Below are 23,324 nucleotides of genomic sequence, written 5' to 3'. Positions count from 1 at the left end.
AAGTAGTTCCGGCCTGGTTTCTGTTCTCTTTTGTCAAACTTGGGGTGTAAACACAAGCTGGTGAAATATTTATCAGTCTCTGGGAGGCAGTTGTTTTCCCCAGCGTTGCTCATTAAGTTAGGGTTAATTGTCTTTGGCTGCAGAAGAAGCGGCTTTGTGTGTGCGTGTGAATCGCACCAAATCCAAATGAACCAGCGCGGTGATGGCGGATGGATTGGCGGGAGCTGGCGCTGCTGCGTGCCCTGTAAAATGCACATGGACTTTCCTTCTGTCTCCTTGTTGTCATTCCTTCTTCCACGCTCTTCTCTGACCTGTATTCCAATCTGGTCTATTTTGGATGTTTTCACAAGGTGCCTTTGTTTTTGTTCCCAGACTTGTTTTCTAGTTTTTGCAATGGTTTTACCACCATCCTGCAGAGGTCCTGCAGACTGGTGACTTGGTGTCCCAGATTTATTCTGGCAAGACTTCAGGACCAGACTGTCTTTGCACGCCATCTCATAATATATCAGATGACCTGAATAGAATGTGGGAGTTCTTCCATGTCACAGCTGTTGCTCTAGTCGTATATTCTCCCACCTGGATCTTCAACATCTCCTGTGACCAGGGATGTTGTGGCTGATCCACCAGGTGGTTGATGGCCAATGCATGGTAGCATGCTTGCTTGCCAACAAGAATGTCCGTGGGTCACCACCAGTGCTCCTAGCTCTCAATTTGCTCCAGGAGTGATGGCTGTGTGTCTGGCCTGTCTATTAAGGAGCCACTCGGTCTTTTAGATCTTATCCTATGCTATTTGGTCATAATAAATACTCCATCAAGAACCAGCTTCGGTGGGTGGGTCACATAAATAGGATGGCTGACAGCTGACTTCTCAAACAGATCTTCTCCTTCCAGCTCAGTGGAGGAAAATAGGCAGAAGAAACACTACAAGGACCTTCTGAAACACATCTTCAAGAGCTGCTCCATCGATTTGAAGACCTTGGAAGAACAAGTGAGGGGCAGAGCCAGCTTGCGAGCAATGATCCACACAGGAGTGGAAGTTATGGAGAAAATGGAGACAAACACAGAGGAGAAAGAGGAAGGAGAGAGAGAGCAAGATCCTGACCGGCAGAAGCTTCCAGCAGCAACCACGTGCAGCATCTGTCAAAAACCGTGCATGTCTAGACAAGCTTGTTCAGTCATTTCTGTGTCCTCCATCCCTTCCAGGAATTGATGGTTATTCTTCCTCCAGACTTAAGCCACGTGGTGTTGATGTACTGGTCTCTGAATGTGGAGTCCAGGTCAGCTGATGAGTGGGAAGAGTTGTGCTCGAGTACGGTCAAGGCACCCAGACGTCATGTGAGGACACCCTGAGTGGTTTTATTTACCTCCAAGGAGGAGGTGGTGCTTTGGTGGTGATTGAAGTTTGGTCCTGATCCGGTGGTTTGTTGGTGTTGATGGCAGACATCTGCGCTCTTTGTGCTGCTGTAGTTATAACTGTATCTCTCTTGTCACTTTTGTTATTCGCTGGTTGTGTTCTCCCCCCCGCCCCTCCCTCCAGCTTTATGTTTTGGTGTTTCTTGTTCTTTCTTTTATCTGCGCTCAGTCTCTGTTTTTAATGTCACGGTTTCTGTGTTTTCTTTCTGTGCCTACGTCTCTGCGCACCCGAGGGCTCGACAGAAAAAGGAAATGTGTACAAGGGAAAAAAGTAAAAGTGGAAAGGAAAAGCAGAAACTCAGATGTCATTTACAGTAATTGTTTCTCTGCCACAGAAGTTTAGTTTGTTGGCCACACAGCCTGTATATGATTCAGTAAATCTGTCCCTGTGTCTGCGATGAAGAAAGTCGCCGATGAGGGAAATAAAGGAAACTGAGCGAGAGTGAGCCAAGAAAGGAAAAGTGTGTGTGTGTGAGGGAGGAATGGCCGTAGGGAAGAGTGGATTTTCTGAGCAGCAATATTTCAGTGGACGGAAGTTTGGATGAATAATTCAGCCTCAGTTTTCACACCGTTTCCCCGTCTGCAGGACTCTCGTGCGCACTCCACCTTCACAAAATAAATCACTTTCATTTTCTCTCCAAAACGGAAGCGGCTTCACAAAATCACCTGAATCGCCTCCAGCTGCTATCTGCTCCTTCTATCACTCCTTCCACTCCTGCCTCCATCTATTGTGTGCGTCCTCCAGCCTGTAGGTGCATTATGATATATACGAGTGTGTATATGTGTGTGTATATATGTGTGTGTGTATATGTATATATATATATATATATATATATATATATATATATATATATATATATAAAATAAAGTCTGTACCTGGTTTTTGGAGCTATTTACGTAAGAACAAGATGAATTGCTTCCCTCCATCTCCTCTGAAAGACACTCGCTCACATCTCAGCATCACTGGAACCTCCCAAGAACACACGCGTGTTTCAGTTTTGCAGGCAAAGCCAACTTTGCCTCAGGTAGCCTCAATTCACAGACCTACTTAGGCCTGAGAGGAGTAGCACTAACAGCGAGGTCCTGTAGGGGCAGATTCTGTCCACTTTTAGATGACATTAATCGAGGTTACCCATGGCGGCTATCCCGACTTCACCACATGAGATTTTGACTCGCTGTTATGTTGCAGCCCTGCGAGGGAGCTTATCTGAAAACCCAGAATGGTGTGGCTGTGTAGATAACGGCTTTCGTGTCCATCGGTTTTTAGTCTTCACATTGCTGCCAGGACAAAAGAAGTGCAGACTGATGCTTGTTGCTTAGTTTTTTCTCCCTCCTTCCTTCTGTATAATACAAGTTTCTCTCACAGTGCAACACCTGCTATTTATCATCCTGCTGCCCTTCTAATTTGTAGACTGTTATATCATCTTCATTTTGGTGTCAAATTATTCTGCAAAACAGGAAGCTCCAGTCATTTATTCTAATGGAGCAAATAGAAAATTAGAGTCACGGAAATTTACAATCAAAATCTGCTTTCTCGTGTCCGTGGGTAATTTAGGCCCCGCACTGGGTGATTTAATTGAGGTCAAAGGCTATGGAAGGTTTTTATGCTCAGTTTTAGAAAATATAAGACCAAAAAAAAAAAAAAACTTGAAGGTCATGGAGATTAAACTGGAATTAAATGGCGTTAAATCTTTTTATTCTGGGAGAAACACATCTTTGTCAAAGATGCTGAATACCCAGAACAACCAGATGGTGACACAGAAACTTCTACCTACCTTATGAAAGGGTTCTTACTACTAGTATGAAAGTAACATTTCACTCCACTCATGATACAATACAATTCATGTTGATTTTCAAGATTTTATTTATTTCTTTAACTGAGCTGCAGACAAAATGGTCTCGCAGGCCAAACGGTCCCCCCTAAAAATTGGTCCGCCCTGCCTCCACTGTGCGTGCGTTATTTCACCCAAAGCGATCAAGTGGATTAATGGTATTATTAACCATCAGATGACAAGTTAACAACTCTTAAATCATTCTAAAATCACTTTGAAGATGAAACGAGGCCGTTTTAAGCAGAAATGAGGCAATATTAGATGACGCTTTGAAATGACTGATGTGCAGTGAACACAACAGCTAGCAGCCTGTGTAGCTGCCACGCTCTGATCGCGTCCTCCGTCTTTTATGGTGAAATAATGCTGAATTTATGGGGAAATGATTGTTGTACAAAAGCTTCAGATATCTGTCACTGAGACAGATGATGGCTGGAGTGCAGTTGAAGCAGAAACAAGGTGATAATTGGTGAACCGGGGCTAATAACGCATGCGCGGTAAAGGCAAGGCGGACTAATTTTTAGGGGGTACCGTTCGGTGGAAATTCTATTTTAAATGACAATAAAAAAAAAAAAAAAAAAATCACATCAAACTAAATTTAAAAAATGCTGCCAAGCCACTGATTTGAGAAATAAAACAAATATTAACAACAAACAAAACAAAACATAAACAGCGGCGTTTTAGGGCCACATTGAATTTCTGTTATAAAGTCGTAATATTACGAGAAAAAGGTCGAAATGTTATATTATGACTTTATTCTCAAAGTCTTAATTATGACTTTATTCTTGTAATATTATGACTTTATTCTCGAAGTCTAAAAAAAAAAAAAAAAAAATTTCAATGTGGCCCTAAAATGCCGTCGTACACATCATGTGATTTAAAAAAAAAAGAAAAAAAAAGAAAAAAAAAAAGAAGCATACTCTGATTGGCTGTCTGCTTGGCCCAGCATCCGGTCAGTAGAAAACACAGCGTTTATCACTTTACACATTTGGAATACATCTTGGAATCTCGTGTTAGTAGTCCTCAAACATATCATCTGCATCACCCAGAGCCACTGTGCTGGAGATGTTTTGTAGAATTGATGTAAACCAGGACAAGGTTATTGACACATCTTATGACAGGTGACTGCATAGAGCCGGTGGACAGCCACTTTTCTGAGCCGTTCTGCCGTTATAGGTCAGAACGTCACGTGTTACATATGTACTTAACTTCATTGCAGCTGTAATACGTTGTTCATGCTAAGTTTTTATTCTGAGTCTTCTTTGCATTAGTATGCACGCTCTGCACAGCTGAACATTGTACCAAACACATTTCCCACCATCTTTGAAGTTAATTTCAGCCTCGGCGCAGACAGCGGTAAGGATTCTGTGCTGGGTGTTTGGGAAAAATACGCCGTAACGAAAGCCGAAGACCGTGACACAAAAATACACATATAGTTGCTTTTACCGTAAACAGACCCGAGGGCTGTTGTCCTCTCACCAGCAACAAATACACACACGCAGTGTTTCAGCATCACCAGCTCGCACATAAATCAATGGCCCTGCAGTGATGGTGTTCATATCAGCACATCAGCCATCTGCTCTGAGGATATGAGCGCTCTGTCACACACAAACTGACTGCTCCCCAAAGAGGGAACCAAAATCCTCGCCAAGAGCTTTGTGAGGCTGCGTGCACTGCAGTGTGTCTGCAGCAGGTTCTATATTGTTCCTGCAAGTCAGCTTCCACCTGTGTGCACCTTCTTTTTTTCTCTTTATTTAAAGTGCAGAGGAAGACAAAAAAAAAATCTTTCACGCATTCTCTCTGCAGGACTCCCTCCATCCCACCGTCGAGCCTGCAGACACTTCTTTAAATCATTTATGGAGCAGGATTCCTCTCCATACATTGCTTCTCTGCACTAATCTCCTCTCATAGCCAGTTGGAGAAGTCTTTTCTCTTCCATCACAGTTTCATCACACGTCTGTCGGCTTTGTTTGTTGTGGAATTCAGTCTTGTTGTTCTTCGACTTTGCTTGTTCGCCCCCTTGTCTGTTGCATTCTGTCTGCTCGGCTGTTTATTTCTGCGTCTTTTTTTTTTTCCATGAATATGCATGCGTTTGTTGGTGGAGGCGTCTTGAGTGTTTCTTTCTTTGAGCTGCCAGTGTTTTGGCAGCTGGCAGCTATCTTTACTTTTATGATACAATTGCGCTTTAACCAAACGTGTCACACGCTCTGCCGATATTTGCTCTGTGTGGAGCCGTGTTCAGCCCCTCCACGTTTAAAAATAAATAAATAAAAAATAAAAAATCCATACTCATTTTTATCTCGACTGCTTTTGTCATCCAGCTTTTCACTAGCCATTCTGCTGCCCAGCAAATCAGACATAATCTGTCTCACGTAATCTCTGCAGAAGGTATTTTGCAGCCTTTTATATCCATTATCATTGACTTTCAGGTGATCTTACTTGTTTCTATGAGCAGTATCACTGGTGAACATGCTTGTATGAAATAAGGAGTTTATTATTGTTTTTTGGCAGTGCAAGATGAAATCAAAATGTAAATCAGAAGTTGTGTGTTGCATGGCTGATTGTCCACAAATCCAGATTCAGCAGATGAAATATTTCTGCTTGTGAAATCACAGATTTTTCATGTAAATGCTGTATATATTAATTAGAATTTTCTTAAACTTGATTTAAAAAAAAACCCTCTAAACTGAGTCCATCTCCACTGATAATACAGCTGTGTGTGCAGAGCATCTTTTTATTTGACTTAAAGATGTCACATTTCTTGCACTAGCTTCATTTTTCTGGCTGCTTCTCTAACATTTTCTTTCCTCTCTGTGAATTTATGAAGGGGAAAAAAAAAAACAAATTAGGCGAAAGGCCAGAAAACGGCGGCTGTACGAGGAAAGAAAGTGAAATATTAACAACTGTAGGTTAGTAGCCCCTGAGTCAGTCTGTACTACAGAATATTGATACTTGTTTACTGTGGAATGTGACCAGAGTAAAAATGTTGAACCTTCAACCAAAAAAAAAGCATTTTGAAATGAGAAAAAAAAAAAAACAGCAGGAGGAAAGCCAGACTTGACCTGTTGCTTTTATTTGTGTCTGTGTGTTGTGTTGGATAAATAGCTGCATAAACTATTTCACATCTCAACCAGTGTTCCATCATCGGAGTGGATGGTTGCTGACTTTAGGCTGTTACCATTTACTCTACCTCAGGTGAAGGAGACTCATTTGGATTAGTAGCATCACACAATTTACCACACCATAAATATGAATAATTCATGAAATCCACTGTCCTTGTGTAGCCCTCGCTCACAGTACATTCTGAGAGGAAAAGAAAGTAGAGCAGAAAGTGTACACGTTGGAGTGCCGAGGCAGCGTGTGGAAAGTACATTTCAAGTGCATTAAGGCACTGTTTCTTGCAGGGCATCAGCCCTTTTTTTTTTTTTTTTTTTTTTTGCACCAGCATTTAGGACCCAAATCAGAAGTTATTTGAGCCTGAATTATTCTGAAGCAGACTAAGCAGTTCCTGCGAGGACGTTCCCTGGTCGCATTTGTGCTGCACTTCAGTTTGACGATGGTTTTGCACAGTTAGAGCAACTTATGTCTCCTGTCAAAGGTGCTTCAATGACTTTGGTGCTATAGAGTAATTAGGTTATTTGATCTAATTTGAACATTTTGATGGCACATGCAAACCCTGCAAAGAAAGGAACTGGGCACTGGCAGAATTGAACCCCACCTTCATGCTGTGAGACGACTAACTGTTGTGCTACCATGGGTACCGCTTATGGGTACAAATAGTATACAAATGAATGTTTGAGTTCAATGGAAGGAATATTTCATGAAATATTCCTTCCATTGAAAGAATATTAAAAACATTATTTGTTTTATGTAACGTCTAAAATATATGCTTGTCTTTTGATATATTAATTTATGAACAATAGAAAAGGGACTTACATTTTGGTGAGCTTCACTGGTGCTTTGAGTCCAAAAATTGCTCTGTCAACTTGGAAAAACAGATAGTTCAAAAATAATTCTAACAATGTAATCCTTGATACTTCCAAAAAAAAAAAAAAAAAAAAGACTTTGTGTACTTCCTCGGTCCAGCGAAAAATTGCGTCAGAAATTTGTCCAGATTTTCAACCTAACAGCTCTTCATGCCTCTAGACGGCTTATGGCATAGTGGATTTGTTTTTGTATGTGTGTTAGAAGAATTAGCTCCGTCAATTAACTTGTTCAAATCGTCGTCCATCAGCAAAACAAACAAACTCCGCCATATTTAGCAAAATGCCACCCCCATTAGTGTGTGTGTGTGTGTGTGTGGGGTTCGCAGTGTGCAATGGTACAAAACATATGGAACCAAATTTGCACACTAAATGTAACGCAACACAAATGGGATAAATAATCCATGTCATGTGACATACAAAGCACCAATCAAATGACAAGGATCCATTTAGCCGTTATGTAAATTAAAAACAAATGTGGGTGTGTCCTACAACACATACATATTCAACACAGGAATTACGTGGTAGACTTCTGTGACATAGAACACGAACATGCAAAACGAGCCGTTTCGGACATCTTTTTTTGTGCATAAAACACGGGTTTGCACACGCACAAATGTCGAGGATGTTTACCGTGAAACGGCAGACCATATTTGTCTGGATTTGCACAATCTGAGGTAATTGTTTCTCGTAGGAGCGGCTCGTACACAACTTGAGAAGACGTTTGCGGTGATCCAGTTGCAAATTAGAGGCAGGCAAAAGTGCACAACATTTTTCAGTGTGCACTCTCAAACACCCACACACGGCAGCGCAGGTACATAGAGTGCTCCGAGAGGCAAAAAGGATGAGACATAAGTAGCACGCCTCCACCGACAGCCTGCCAGCTTTGTCATCATAGTGTTTCACGGTTTTTGTTTCTGGTTTTTCTGCACGTTTGGCAGCGAGGTCTTTAAATTGCAAAAAAGGTTTTCCTGCAAAAATGAAACGAAGAATAAAAAAAAACAAAAAAAAACAAACATGAAGAACGAGCTGCTCTCTCCTTAAAGCTGTTGTTTGTTTTCTCCGGTGCTGCTTTTTCTGTAGAGTTTGAAAACTGGGCCACTTCCACACTTTCTACATGCACGTGGAGCAGCTAGAGATTTTCAACAAAAACGTGCAGCTAAATCCTCGACATATTGAACCTCCCCCCTTCATATTTTCTTTTGAGATGGAAAACATGCGCTTTTTTCCACTTTGTTTTGTAGTAATTGGACTTATTGTGAAGCTCTGACCCATAAGAGATTATAAATAATTGCTGTGATGTGACTCCTCCCACTGTGCTGGTGCTTCAGTGTAAAATGTCAACTTTAAACCAACATCAAACTGAATGACTGAGTGAAGCTGCTGGGAGGTCTGCGTGCACATCGGTACGTGTGCATGAGTTTGAATGGACAGGAATGTGAGAGGGTAATAAATGTTAAAATCACGCTTTTCCTAACAGCAGTGATACATCTCTGTCCATCGGAAACTTCATAAACGAGATGAAAAGGAACATGAGGAAAACGAGAACACCGCGCTCAGAGCTCAAACCTCCGCTAACACAAGCTAACAATTAAACAAATTTTTACCTTGGAAAAAATCTTCAACGTCAAAGTCCTGTTAGAAGTGACTTTTCATCAGCTAAAATATAGATGAAAAAGGGTTTTTCAATGTTAAAATCAAACATATCCGCTAAAACCACAGTACGGATCAGATGCAGATCAAACTTCTGTTCATTCAGAGTGCCAGTCTGCGCCTCAGTGTCACAAATGAGAGAGATTGAGGCATTTTTGATTGAGATATAATGCAAAATGTACATCAAATGGGCTTTTCAATATTAAATTTAAACGTCCACAAAATCCACAATCCGGGTCAGATCCAAAGTCAAGAATGTACGTAGGGTTTGATATGTGTCGGGAGGATACGATCTTCACGACTCAGTATCAGGACATTGAGGTTCAGTGGTGGCGTTTTTGTAAGACATTCTGTCATGTTGTCCAAGCTCATGTTTTCAGAAGGAAATGGAGGCCAGGAGAACTTTATGAAGTTACACTATCTTGGAATATCCCCCTTTTTCAGCTCACCCATCAGCTGTCTGTAATGTCCGTAGGCCAGACATCTGGAAGTCTGTGGTTTGCTGACCTGTTTGATTTACTGGATGCCTTTACTTCTTAAAGTTTAAGTATTTTTTTTTTCCTTTTCTTCTTACTGTTGTTTATGCACCTATTACTACTTACAGAAGTATTTTTTTCCTTTTCTTCTTACTGTTGTTTATGCACCTATTACTTCTTACAGAAGTATTTTTTCCTTTTCTTCTTACTGTTGTTTATGCACCTATTACTTCTTACAGAAGTATTCTTTCCTTCTTGTTGTTTATGCACCTATTACTACTTACAGAAGTATTTTTTTTTTTTCCCTTTTCTTCTTATTGTTGTTTATGCACCACTGACACCAGATCAAAGTCCTTGTATGCGAGAACTTTACTTGGCAATAAATTTGATTCTGATTCTAAAAGTGACACAGAATCAGTTTAATTATCGTGATCATGATCGCTGACATTGTTTGAAGTCTGTTGGACCCATGGTTTAGTGACATTCCCACACTTGGGAAATCTGCCGCTGCAGTGTCTTTATCTCGTACCATTTGTTAATAACAACACACCGGAATGCAAACTATCCCAGATCTTTAACTTATCCTGACTGTGACATCATTATATTTTCTTGTGTAATAAAGTCGTGGTCAATCATGTTTCCTGAAATATGATTCGCAGAGCTCCACAGCAAATCACTGAGTCAGGTTTTTCCCCATCTGGATGTCTTTCAGTGGTGGAATGTGGAGGCCGGTGAAGCTCTGCAGACCTTCTTTCCAACTGGAACCAGGCTGAAGAAGATCCACGTCTCGCATGACTTCTCCACCTTCGTCACTATCGACAGCATGGGCGTCCTCTACGTCCTGCGGCGGGTGGCGTAATCAAAGCGCTGCCTCCACTCTTGCCTCCCAACTGTGATGCCTTTTTCTTTTTTTTTCTTTCTAAAAAAAAAAAAAAAAAAAAAAAGCTGTGATGTCCCAGAATCATCCACCTTAGATACAAACTTAGCTTTTCCGCACGTTCTCAGCATGAGGTGGAGCGCTGCAGCCACTTAGCACACTGTGGTGTTAGCTCGCCATGCTAACTCGTCTTAATCAGTTTACACCAGCATTACATGAAATGTTCAACAGCGCTAATTAACCGCTGTCAGCTCTGGTGTCGCTGCACCATGACGGGCATTTACAAAAAAATTTTTTTTTTTTTTTTTTTTTTTAACTCTTGTCAAGATTCATGCTGTCATCTTACAGTTTGAAACACAGTGCTAGCATGAGTTTTTGTGTCGCTAAGAGAGCAGATTCTTGTATGGGGGGGCACAAACTCTCCCCCCCCCCCAAAAAAAAAAAACTTATGCAGCCTTCTGCAGATTTTTCAAATCATAATCAATAAGGAGGTCAGATTGACATGATAATGAGATGCAACCGTTGCATTACTTTAATGTGAATCAGATTTTTAATTTGTCTCATTAGGGTATTGAGATTTTCTACTCCACCGTGTGTTATTGATGGACAGTGGCTGTGAACACGTATTGATCTGAGTCGTGATGCATTAGCTTCGACTGCACTGTGACTTTGATTTTAAGGTTTTTTTTGTTGTTTTAATGCTACTTTTAGGTGTTCAAAGTGTTTGAAATGTGAAAAAGTATGAAAATTCTTGCAAATTGCTCCAATTTTTCATACAGGCCTCAAATTTGGCATGTGCATCACTTAATCAGGGCTATACGTATTTGGAGAGGGAGCCGATCTTTGTAATTTTCTTTTTCAACTCCACCACAGTTTTACCACCACAGACATTAACATGATGAAGTCAAGATCCAGTTGTAGTGCAGAATTTTAGCTTTAATTCAAGAGGTTCAACAAAAATATTATCCTTTTAGCAGTTACAACCATTTTTAGGCATTATCCTACATATCAATATTTCCACATTATCATGTTCAGTGAAAATATGTGGGTTACTGTATTGGGTGGAATTCTTTTCTGAATCTACACCAAGACCGGGTACACGTGCCAGTTTTGGTGACTATGACAGTTCAGGATGTTCTCTTGATAGTTGCCTTTTATTTATGCTAACAGCTTTAGTCTGAGGTTATTAGAGGGGATGTGTGTGTGTTGTATGGGAGATATTTTGCTGTACCGCCAGCGTACAACCTCTGGTGCACTTTGAGAAGTGTTAAAAATTAATAGCATGATTAACGTTGAAAGATTAGGCGTTTTAAAATGGATTCCGTAGTCCTTTCGAAGCCTGTGAACCTGTTTGTACTCTGATCAAAGTTAAATGTTTCTACAAAAAAATACTACAGTATGTAATTTATAATTAAATATAAATGGGCTAATGTAAAAGACACTTTATTATGCATTCTGCTTTGTTGCTTGATCTTTTTTAATAATTTTGTACCCGTCCTTTGAACTTTGTAGACCACTTCAGCGTCTTACTACTGTTTGTGCTTCGTTTTGATGCAGTACAGATGTGTTTATCCTCATGTATGTGTCCAGGAAGCAGGTGCTCCTTCATATGCTGTAATCTCTCAGATGTGTTCACGCCTGTCTGCTACTATATGCAACAGGTTTGTCGTCGTGTCCCACAGTAGCCTGCATTCAAGGTTCTTGAACTGGAGCACTATCTCCACCTGGTGGACATTAACCTTTAATGCAGGTGCAATAGAGGTTTTTGCTAAGAGCGCTCATATGATTTATTTACTTTTTTTATATCCTGGTGGTACCACTATAGAATAAAGTAAATTCCTTTACAAAGTTTGACAAAACTGTGAAAACACTAACAGTTAGCTTATGCGGTCGCATGTGTTGTCACAGTTACATATGCTAATGCCTTTCATGTGGCAATCTCAGAAACTTTCATCACTTGAAAATTGCCTTATTACTCTAGAATCAGGGCAGAATCATAATGTCCTCTGTGGAGATAATAAAAGTAAGAATTTGAACTTTTTTTTTTTTTTTAACTAGCCTCTTCACATTGTGCTCTTCCTGATTGGTGCTTTCAGTCTGTAAAAATTCAATCAAGGTGGTTCGATCAAAGAACGTCTGCTGTATGATTGATGTCTTCTCAGGATGTATTGATGCTGTTATCTGCTACGGTACAATGTGACTAATTTATTAAAGCAGATATGGAATCCAATGCTTGTGTCCTGAAGTTGCCTTCCAAACTTTAGACCGTTGCTTCGTTTTGATGATTCTTTCACTCTCAGTGATCCTTCTGCAGATCTGTCCTTATCCCGTCTGACCTCCAGCTCGACTCGCTAAAATGAACGGCTATTGCTGGTGGCGAAGATGGATTCACGTCTGGAACAAAGTGAGTGATTGTTATTCTTCTCATCACCACAAATGGAAACCTTTTGGAAGAATTGTTCGATTTTTTTTCTTCATCTGCAGGCGCTTGAGTGCAAAGACGTCTGTAAAGGTTAAAATTGAGCACCGTGCTTGCTTTTGCTGTCTTTTTGGTAAAATATGGCACCAATCGCTGTCTTTAACACCAGCTTCTCATTCTAAAGATCAACCCTGAGTCCTCGTGCTGAAGCTTCCTCAGTGTGCTGTACCTTTAGAATAATAAGCCCCAGCAAAAAATATATAACACCTGATTTTGACAGTTAGCTGCTTACCTTAGCCTACAGTTCATCAGGTGGAGGTCTGCTCCACTCAGCCATTACAAGCCGATCGCTGATAAGGAGTAGAGGTGGGTGATACCGGGAATTTTGGTATTGATCCGATACCAAGTAAATACAGGCCCAGTATCGCCGATATCAATACCGATACTTTTTCATATTTAACCTTCATAGATCCAAAGGATACAAAAGACCTTGGATAGAATTTCACCAACCATTGTACATGACAACAAAATACTTCATTATCACAATCAACATTTTTGTTTAAAAAAATTACTCAACACAACTTAAAATCTCCTGAGGTCGAAGGCTGACAAACCACAATACAAGGGTGCGCTGCTCCGTGTTGTGTGACACACTGCAGTGCTGCTCTTACAGACAGAGAGTAGACTTTGAGTCTGCGTGTGCAGCAGTCAGTGCGTGCGGGAGAGAAAAAAAAGCTTGAGTATTGATCTTTTTACACGAGGATCGTTCAGTATCAATACCAGCGTTGGTATCGATATTATCGATATTAGGATCGATCTGCCCACCTCTACTAAGGAGTGCCCGTGAAACGGGGCATGGCTTTTTCTTTTTAAAATTTTTCTAAAATGCTTTAGTGTACTTAGAAATAACACTGCATGAAATTAAACCGAGACTTGTTGAAAATGTGACTGTTTCGGCCCAGACAAACAAATTGCATGTGAAAACACTGTTGAAACTTAAAAAAAATCCTATATCTGTAAATGGGGTCCTGACAGCATAAATTATACACATCAGGACTGCTTTAGTTTTCTTAAATGTGTTGATTTATTGCAGCCTTCCCCAGAATCTGATGGTTTCTGTTGTGGGCCATCTTTGAACTTCTCAGCAAATTTCTGGAATACTGTTCAGTACTCAAAACAGTCCTGTCTGCAATGCGGCTAAATCAACAGATGCAGGCGCAACCATAACCTAAAAAAATGACATAAATATCAAACTAGATATTTACATCCTACATAACACTCTCAAAGATGAAAGAAATTATCTTTTTTGAGCATTAGGAATTTTTGAAAATTTGTTCAATGTTAAAGGATAGGGATTTTTCCACATTGTGACCTTTGACCTATGACCTTGAAAATTAAATCAGTTCTTGCCTATCAGGATATAAAATCCTCTGTAAAAATGCCATAACAATATATGAAAAATTGTGGGCTCCAGAGTGTTCACAAACAAACAGGGGTAAAAACATAACGTCAGCCCAACTTTGTTGGCTGAGGAAAAAATGCAAAGTTGGAATTTCGTGCACCGCTTCCAAATACGTCACATTCTACATGTTGTATATTTGCATAAAGAAAAAGTCATTTTTGTGTGTGTGCGTGGCTGCAGGCCACTGCGGGGTGAATGAGCATTTTTTTAAATGATTGCTGATGTCATTTGTACCACATCTCGCCGAGATCAGATAAACATCACAGATCCTCTGGCCTGAAAGTGTAAATTAAAGTACAACCCCTGAAGAAAAGGATATGCCAAGAACAACTGGTTCTGTGATATTAGGCCTGTTGTCAGAAGAATAAATAGGAGAAACTACAGGATTGCCTGACACATTACGTGGCATGCGTTTACAGTCTCCGTGGTAATGATGTGGAGGTTTTTTAAGGCAGATTGAGGTGTGCGCTGACCTCATTAATGCTGCTCTCTGCTGCTTAATTAATCTTTGTCTGCTGCTGAACTGATTACAGCTTTTTGAGCTTCGACTCGCACCGATGCAGCTTTGCTGGCGTTTCCCCGACCGCAGTCTACCAGGTCCGTCACGCCGCAAGCACGCCTGTGGCAGCGGTCAGACGCTGTGACACTTAAACACTAGGCTGAAATAATGTCAAGTTTTCAACAAATTAGGGATTAAAATGTTGATTATCAAGATTAATTTCATTGTTGATGTAGAAAATGACCAGGAATGACCTCTCAGCTCATCATCATCGAAGCTGAATTTCGCGTCAATTCATAAGAATGTGGTTTTGGATATTCGTAAAGTGATTAATGATGTTTTGTTAAATCTTCTGTTGTAATTCTCAGAGTTTATCAGTGACTCTGATCGTTAGTGTTTTTCAGTGAGAAGTCTGAAGTCACGTACCGACTCCCAGCAGAATGAACACTTCTGTCTCAAAAGAATATATATATATATATATATATATATATATATATAGTTCTGGGGAGGCAGCAAAATGCATGATGCAGTTTAAGGAGGGGGGGGGGGAAGACCCTTGCCGTCTACATGTAATCATACACAAGAAAAAAAAAAAAATCCCCAATAGATCAATGAAAAAAAAAAACTACGTCTGGGGGTCAGACTTTCCACGACCTTAATACATCTTAGAGTTTCATTTATTTTATTTTTTCTAATTGTGAGCCGGGGGGGGGGGGGGAGACTTTTTTTTTTAACTTTGTCTGGGAATGTTGGGTTTTTGTTTTGTTTTGCAATAAAATGCTGCAGAAACTTAAAAAAAAAATAAAATAATGCTGATTCCTGACCTTTGATCCTGATAGTTGATTTCTGGGCTTTCACCCCGATCACTGGACTTTGATCCTGATTACTAATCTGTGATTGCGTTTCTGACTTCCGCCTCATATCTTTGATTCTGTTCACTTGGATGAAGGTGTGGGGCTTTTTACCCAAAGCTGGGGGTTTGTTTCCTGAACAGCAGGGTGTAGCTACAAGCCAAACCTCTTCCCACCCCCCTTGTAGTGTAGTTAGGTCATGTGTCGCCAATGCCATGAGTTTTTACATGAGGATCGACACTGCAGAGAGACATACGCACTGCAGCAGCTGCGAGGCGGTAATAATCACACATCTACCTTCACCAGCACACGAAGCACATCACAGTGGCCCTTTACACAGAGGGCGCTTTGAAGGCTAGTAGATGTTTATAAAAAAAAAAGGTAGAATAGCCAGCATAGTGTCAAAGTATTTATTTGAATAAAAACAAGCACAGAAAAAAGTCAGACCTCATCTAACTCACAATAAAAAAAAATAAAATAATAATAATAATGAAAGTATCTCTGTCCAGTAGTTCATGATATCAATCATGTTGCTGATCAATGTAAACTCTTGATCATCTCTTGAGCCCCATTGGTTTTGGAGATATAGAAGAAAATGTTTTATACACTGTTTTTTTCATGATCCTGACTTGTAATCTTCATCTTTGATTTGTATCTATGACCTTTTGATCCTGTTCTTTGAACTGTGATCCTGACAGCTGATCTTTGATGCTGATTGCCATTGTATAGCCATGATCCTGTCTTGTAATCCATATCTTTGATCCATATCTCTAAACTGTGATCCTGATGGCTGATCGTTGATACTGGTTGCCAATGTATAGTCATGAGCCTGCCTTATAATCATTACCTTTGATCTTTCTTTTAGCACTAATCCTGATGGCTAAACTTTTAACCTGATTGTTGATCTTTGATCCTGCTTGCTAATATATGATCATGGTCCTGACTTTAATCCTCATCTTTGATCCTGGTTATTGACCTTTAATCCTGATTGTTGACCTTTGATCCTGATTGTTAATATATGGTCACATTTCTATCTTTTATTCATTAGCTTTAGTCTTTGATCCCGCTAACTGAACTCTCATCCTGAGTATGCAAGCATTAGTCCTGTGGTTAGGATTAAAGATCAGAATTAAAGATCAAAGTAAGTACCAGCCCTTTTAATTTGGATCCGAACCTAAATTTTATGTTTGTTTTTGGCTCATTTCATTGAATTCAGTCCCTTAGTGTTTGTGTAATCTGGCTAACGAACAGATGGTGATGATATTGCACATTGTGAAGGTAGTTAGCACATAATGCAGATTTGTTTTTTTCTAAGAATATGCGCCATGTTATATAGAAACTAAATAAAGCAGGAATGCCTTACTTACTGTGTGTGTGTGTGTGTGTGTGTGTGTGTGTGTGTGTGTGTGTGTGTGTGTGTGTGTGTGTGTGTGTGTGACTGTGTGTGTGTGTGTGTGTGTGTGTGACTGTGTGTGTGTGTGTGTGTGTGTGTGTGTGACTGTGTGTGTGTGTGTGTTCGTTCTCTCCTGACCTTGGACAAACATTTGGTCCTGTTCCTGTCAGCTGTTTGCTCAGCTTCACGCCACCTTTATTGCTTTCCCCCTGTGAGCCAAAAGGCTCTGAGCCAGAACTGGTTCCACGTTGGTCAGTTTTCCGTCCCTCCACCTTCCTTCAGCCCAGATGGTTTGGGCTGATTTTGGAAACGCCGCTGTATTGAACACCTACAGAGCAGAAGCTGCAGGCCTGTTGGCAGTCAGCCTGAGGGGGCTGATGTGCAGGTGGAGCAGACGCTTTGCTCACCTGTGTGTCACCTCGTCCCGTAGTTCACCTCGTCAGAGCAGCGGCGCCATACTGACCCACCCCAGGAAGTAAGGAGGCGGAGCCAAATCACCACTCCAGGCATGTTCATTCTCACCTTCATCTTCATTCATTAATCAAACGCTGTATTATTTTACTATTCCCAGGAATGATAAATGGGAATCATCCACATTTCCTAGCTGCAGTTTTTTGGGGGATTAAGATTAACGTTATGCACCCAACAGATAAATGCCTAAAATAACGGTGCAAGCCTGTAAAAGTTGAGCCACGTTTTTAAAAGCCTCTTAAGATACAGTCAAGTCTGTGTGATCTTAAATCTTATACAGGCAGACCGGCCATGATATGAATGTGAGATCTAAAAATCCACTCTGGAATGTTTGGATTCTTAGTAGGAGCAGGAAAAAAAGTTCTATATTCCATGTCATGGTGAAAAGTTATGTTTGTTTTTCTACTATCTGTTTCCTCAGCTCTGTAAAACTTTGCAAAACCTTGTAACTGTTAGAATGGCCTAAGCAGTGGGTCACCCCTTTGGGTCTGGTCTGCTTGAGGTTTCTTCCTCAAATCATCAGGGAGTTTTTCGTTACCGCTGTCACCTGTGTGCTTGCTCTAGGGGTTGGTAAGGTTAGACCTTACTTGTGTGAAGCCAATATTGACACTGAAGGTTGAAAAAAAAAAAAGAAAAAAAAAAAAAACGGGCGACGAATCCTGGCTGTGACTTATTGCACTCCTGCCACATGCACCTTTTATTTAATTCTCCAGGACAGATTAATCTCAGACTCTCACTCGCTCTAAGAAGCATTTCTGCTCTGAAAACACAGTAAAGTCACATTAAGGACCAACAAATTTGAATTTGATCCAACCATAAAGGTGTGAGGAGTCCAGACGTGTTGGCTGTCGGTGATTTGTTGGTGCGCTCTCTAAATTTGTGAGGGTCTGCTAATTAGCTGAAACTTCCTTCACGTCTACTTGCAAAAACATGGGAGTTCTGGGTGTTACTCATCAATCCAAATCATCGCCTAAATATTTACAAAATTCTGAGAGCTGCTGGCAAATTCTTCAACTTGACAGGGCGTAACCCCATTATTATTAATATATGTCCATTTTGTGTCGACATCTAAAGCTACAGTGTGTGGATTTTAGTGTCATCTAGTGGTGAGGTTGCAGATTGCGTTGCTCTCTTGCCTTCTCTTGTCAGGATTGTCAAACTTGTTAGCCTGCGCTAGCAACTAGTACACTTCTTTTTTTGTCTTCCAGTCGCTGCAAAAATGCAAAAACCGGAGTAATTGCATCGTTTTGGGGCACTGTGTCAACATGGCGGGCTGGAGGAGGAGGTCCGATCCCATGAAGATATGAATGTCTCTAAGCTTATGAAACGACTCGCTGTTGAATTGCACGCTAATGCACAGGTGGCTTTGATCGCTATATACATTTCTGCTAATAAACACCCCTAAATCCTACACAATGTAGCTTTAACTCTTCCACCTTTGTGCCACTTCTGTTTTGTGCTTCAGATAATCTCGATTTCCCTCCGCTTCGCCTGCCCCGCTCTTACAAATGGTAAGATGTCACTTTCCCCACAATGCACCAAACTGCAGCTTGGTTTGCTGAGGATTTAATGTCATTGCGCCGCAGCTTCCTGTGCTCAGACAACAGTCCGTTGGTTTCTCTGATTAGATGCAGACTGTAACTGTCCAACCCGCGAGTAGACTGTGAGCTCGTTCATTCGGCTCTTTATAACTCGTGACAAATGCTTATTCAGCCTTTTAAGACGCACCACATAAATGTCACTGCTGTAGTTTAACGGCATCCGAACTCCTCTTCCACAAATCCCCCTTTAATAAAATTTATTTACTATCACTGCAGTAAAACATGGAGCTAAAAAACCCACCTGAGCTGTCACAGGTTTACACTTAGAGGCGTGTTTGCTAATGCTAACAATATTTTACTACAGGTTGTTAAGTCAATTTGCGCTTTTAATAAAAAAGGAAAATATGTGATTGTCTGCTAAAATTTGTGCTTTTTTTTTCAGCAGGTGAACATTACAGCGGCACTGGCGGCAGCCTAATGGGATCTGGTCGCTGTGGAAACCAGATGGCAGACTGGAGGGCAGTGGAGGCCAGTGATTGACTACATACGGCGGCAGCTGACCCTGTGCTGACTTTTCTGTTGGAGTCAAGGTGCGATCACGCTGTCTGCAAAAGAAAATCGAGCAGCAGCAATTTTAATACGCAGCTGGAGTGTGAAGATTTTTAGAAAACTATCAAGCTAGCGATTGTGTCAGCTTTTTGTTTTTGTTATCGAGATAGTACGTGTACTCGAACCAAAAGTAAAAGTGCCGCTATATTACATAAGATGGAAAATGTAAATGCAAAAGCGGGAACATGAGTGGTCTTAAGAAATTAACTATATTTATGCTAGTACCAGTAGGGGGCGCAGAATGGCCACATACTTTTGCAACTTTAGTAATGGCGTTAGCATACTAATAGAGTCATCAAGGTCTAACAGGCTATGTTGTTAGTGTGGTGCTAATCATCCTACATAACTATCAACACCACTGCAATCTTATTTGATCAAATTATAAAGTTAAATAGCAGCCTGACATTAGCCAGTGAACACATAATCAAAATATATCCTCACAAATTAGTTCAAGCTTGTTTTGAAATCAGAAACATGATAATTAGCCATACTGGCTAGCTTAGCAAGCCACTGTATTAGCTTGGCTTCACTAGCTAGCTATATTGGTTTGTTTCCAAAATAAGTTTATTAAGGGAAAATATCCACTCTTCTTTTACAGTAGACTTTGTCTTTTCACTTTGGAATGCATTTTTATAAACCAGCTTTCACGAGTTAAGCTAATTTCGCACCTTGAGGAGCGCTACTCCCAAACTGTTTTGATTGGGCATATCACTCACGCATGTTGAACTTAATGCACAATATGTGCACAGCTAATAATAATAATAATAATAAGGGTTGACAAAAGAGTGAGTGTAAAGTGGAGCAACCGTGGCTAACTCTCAGACGTGTAACAACAATTTACACTTTTGCTTGTGTGATATAAATGGCTCCCACATGACTCCGGTGAGAGCTTAATGACTCATGTGAAGGGTTCAGTGTGAAGGAACCATTAGCACACTAAAAACAGTATCTAGTCCTTTGACCTGCCAGACTAATGAACCACTGCGAGTCTCTGCAGGGTTGATCCCCAACATTAGCGTTGTGACCTGCTAGCGGTTTCTGCCGCTAGCTCCTCCTGCTAACAGCAGAAACGCCTAAAAACCTAAATGTTAGACTTTGTCTTTCATAATAAATTCCTTTTCTGTTTGTGTAATTCTCTGTAGGTTCTACAAAAGGAATCTACCGTAACTGATGACACTGCTAAAGATGCTAGGTATCTGCACATAAGGCAGGCCTCAGCTACAGCTAAATGTTTCCCAAATTGTCCAGTTTCAATAATTTCATTGGTGCACATTTAATATAATTTAATTTGAAGTGCAAGATGTTTATTCACTTTAGGAATATAATGTACTGAGCTAAAACTGAAACAGTTCAAATTCAGTCAGGTCCATAAGTAACTGGACAATAGCGAATGTATTTATTTTTGTGACATTGCCTCTGTACACACCACAATGGAGTTGAAACGAAACAGTCAAAATGTGGTTATAGTGTTTGATGTTCAGCTTGAATTCAAATGGTTTCAGAAAAATATCACATTAGCCATTTAGGAATTGTAGCCACAGTCCTTCCACTGTCAGACATGAGTAATTGGAAAAATTATACTGGTAATTGTTATTTATACAAGTCACTGAGTTTAACAGCCAGTTTTCTTTAGACTAGTCGGGAGATGGTTCCATGAACAATTCCAAGTTTTCCATCAGTCATTCATAAATACAACCAGTGAGATACTGTGTGGTGAATCTGTCCAAAGTAGGCAGTTCTTAAAAACCGTCTTACAGACCGCAAGAATGAGACAGATTTGTATTAACAATAGTCAGTTTGTCCAACTACTTATGGCCTCTGAACAGAGAGGGACAGTGAATAAAAATGGCTTTAATTCCAGAATGGTTAGTACAATATTTTTGGTGAACCCCTTGATTGTTTAATTTCAACTCCATTGTCATCGTGTCCAGAAGCAAAATTAGAAGAAAAGTCCAAATACGTTGCACCTGACTGTGTGCCAATACATTGATTTTTTTTTTTTTTTTTTTTAAAGACAGTTATTCCTTCAATATGTAAGAGTTATTTTTGTGCCAAGAAGGTACTACTTCTGGTAGATTTGCTGGGTTGCTTGCTGACCTTTTTTGAAATTTGATTAATAAGCCATTTATGTAGACATTTACTTACCATTATCTGTTAGTACATCTGCTCAAATGACCAATAACAAAAACATACCCTTATTGAAATTAAAGTAAATGACACAAAATAAGAAGTGAATAATGGTTGTACAAGTCTTTTTATTCCATGTGCTTTACAAGGATATAAATAATGGCCAAAATTACAAAAATCAGTGTGCTGGAAGCCCAGGCCTATGTACAATAGTTGGTCAGCAGTGATGTCACCAAATAACCCATTTACAGCTTCACTCAAAATACAATCTCTACAAGCGTTCAAATATTTTTAATTTCCAACTTTATTTTGGTACCTTTTTTCCAGTGCCATGTACTGCAAATCTTTTTTTTTTCCTTTTACATTACATGTATGAACAATGAGTTGGCAAAATATCTATATACATTTTATAGACAACATCGCATCCAAATAATACTGCGTTTAAAATAGTTCCATTTGCTAAATAAGATTCCCGTGAGAAAGGATGGAGGGTTGACCTGACGAGAGTTAGCTAGCCACCTTCAACATTTGCGCTTTGCTAGGCAAGTATTATTCTTTTTTTTTTTTTCAGATTTTTGGAAGGATGGCCATCATTCTCGAGTTGTTCATCTCAGCAGTTAATAGAAAAATAATGTAACATTAAGACAACAGTAGACAAGAATTGCACAAGAATAATCAATCATGGTAAGATAATACTCTCATATTAAACATTAAAATGTTGGGCAATACGAATAGAATACTTTTTCCTCTTTTTTTTAAATAGCGGATGCTGTTTTTCACAATCTTGCCATAATGCTGTGGTGGACACGCCCTTCACAGTCAGTCCAATCACATACGCACATATACCTCTCTATTATTATTTTGATCTCAAAGAAAATAAAAATATCAAACAGAGCCAGTCAGATGTCGTTGAACCCCTGCCACATGTATGCCCACTTTAACCAACAGGTCGGCAATAATAATACTCTGTCTCCATGGAGACGGCGGGGCCAGACACAAGTTCAGAGTTCAAGGGTGGTGCCTCTCAGTTTGGTGCAGAAAGTTTTAAATAAATGTACATTCACAGCAGACGGTTGTCTGTCAAGGTGCAGTCCTGTTAGCGTGTACGCGGACGATTAACTGCTGTTCCCACGAAAAACTTCACTTACGTGGGCCAACGATGCCAAAAGTGTGTAGTCAACCTTAAACTCTGCAGTAGCATCCATGTTTGTAGTCCTTTGCAAAGTGAGCAACAGGGTCCATTTGTAGTCCTTTTTGCATTGTGTGTGTGACAAGGTCCGTGTTTAGGGCTGGCTACATTCTTTGCATTCCACAGTAATAGACATGAGCGTCCGGCTTTGCCCTGCAAATGAGATGACATCACTTATCACACCCCGCCTCTCCACCGGCCCCCTGCTCAGCAAATCCAAAATGGCCACATGCGTCTCACAAGCCACATGCTTAAACCTCTTTAACATACAAACTAAGGGAAAAGTCCAGGGGGAAAAAAAAATCATGACCGTTAAAATGGTTGGGAACGTTCACCCACACAAACATATGCTTTAAAAAAAAAAAGATTTTCACGTATCAGACTGGGTTTGTTTGTTCGTATTTCAAATATTTACCAAAAAATTCACGGTAATGTTAAAAAAAGTTTTAAAAAAATGTTAATACATTCTAGTTTAGGCTGCTGGATGAAGCAGTTTGAGTCGCTGTAAGACGGTGCTACATCACCTCTCCTA

At 40.2% G+C, this 23,324-nt stretch overlaps 2 protein-coding genes across 7 annotated transcripts in view; one reads left to right on the top strand and one right to left on the bottom strand.

Annotated features, from left to right (window-relative positions):
• Positions 1 to 12,458, top strand: part of apaf1 (apoptotic peptidase activating factor 1) — a 53,824-nt gene extending 41,366 nt beyond the window's left edge. The window contains 1 exon segment of the mRNA XM_034163305.1: positions 10,067 to 12,458. Coding sequence (XP_034019196.1) covers positions 10,067 to 10,213 — 147 coding nt within the window. The 3' untranslated portion in view covers positions 10,214 to 12,458.
• A 9,253-nt stretch (positions 12,459 to 21,711) lies between these two features.
• Positions 21,712 to 23,324, bottom strand: part of anks1b (ankyrin repeat and sterile alpha motif domain containing 1B) — a 275,419-nt gene continuing 273,806 nt past the window's right edge. For 4 of the 6 annotated variants that reach the window (XM_034163407.1, XM_034163410.1, XM_034163409.1 and 1 more), the window contains one exon: positions 21,712 to 22,945. In XM_034163407.1, the coding sequence (XP_034019298.1) occupies positions 22,897 to 22,945 (49 nt within the window). In that variant the 3' untranslated portion in view covers positions 21,712 to 22,896. Of the gene's footprint in view, positions 22,946 to 23,187 lie in introns of those variants that run through there. The other 2 variants (XM_034163413.1, XM_034163411.1) reach the window with 1 other exon arrangement.

Source organism: Thalassophryne amazonica, chromosome 22 (assembly GCF_902500255.1).
Source record: "Thalassophryne amazonica chromosome 22, fThaAma1.1, whole genome shotgun sequence".
Taxonomy (NCBI): domain Eukaryota; kingdom Metazoa; phylum Chordata; class Actinopteri; order Batrachoidiformes; family Batrachoididae; genus Thalassophryne; species Thalassophryne amazonica.
This window is presented reverse-complemented; position numbering and strand designations above follow the sequence as displayed.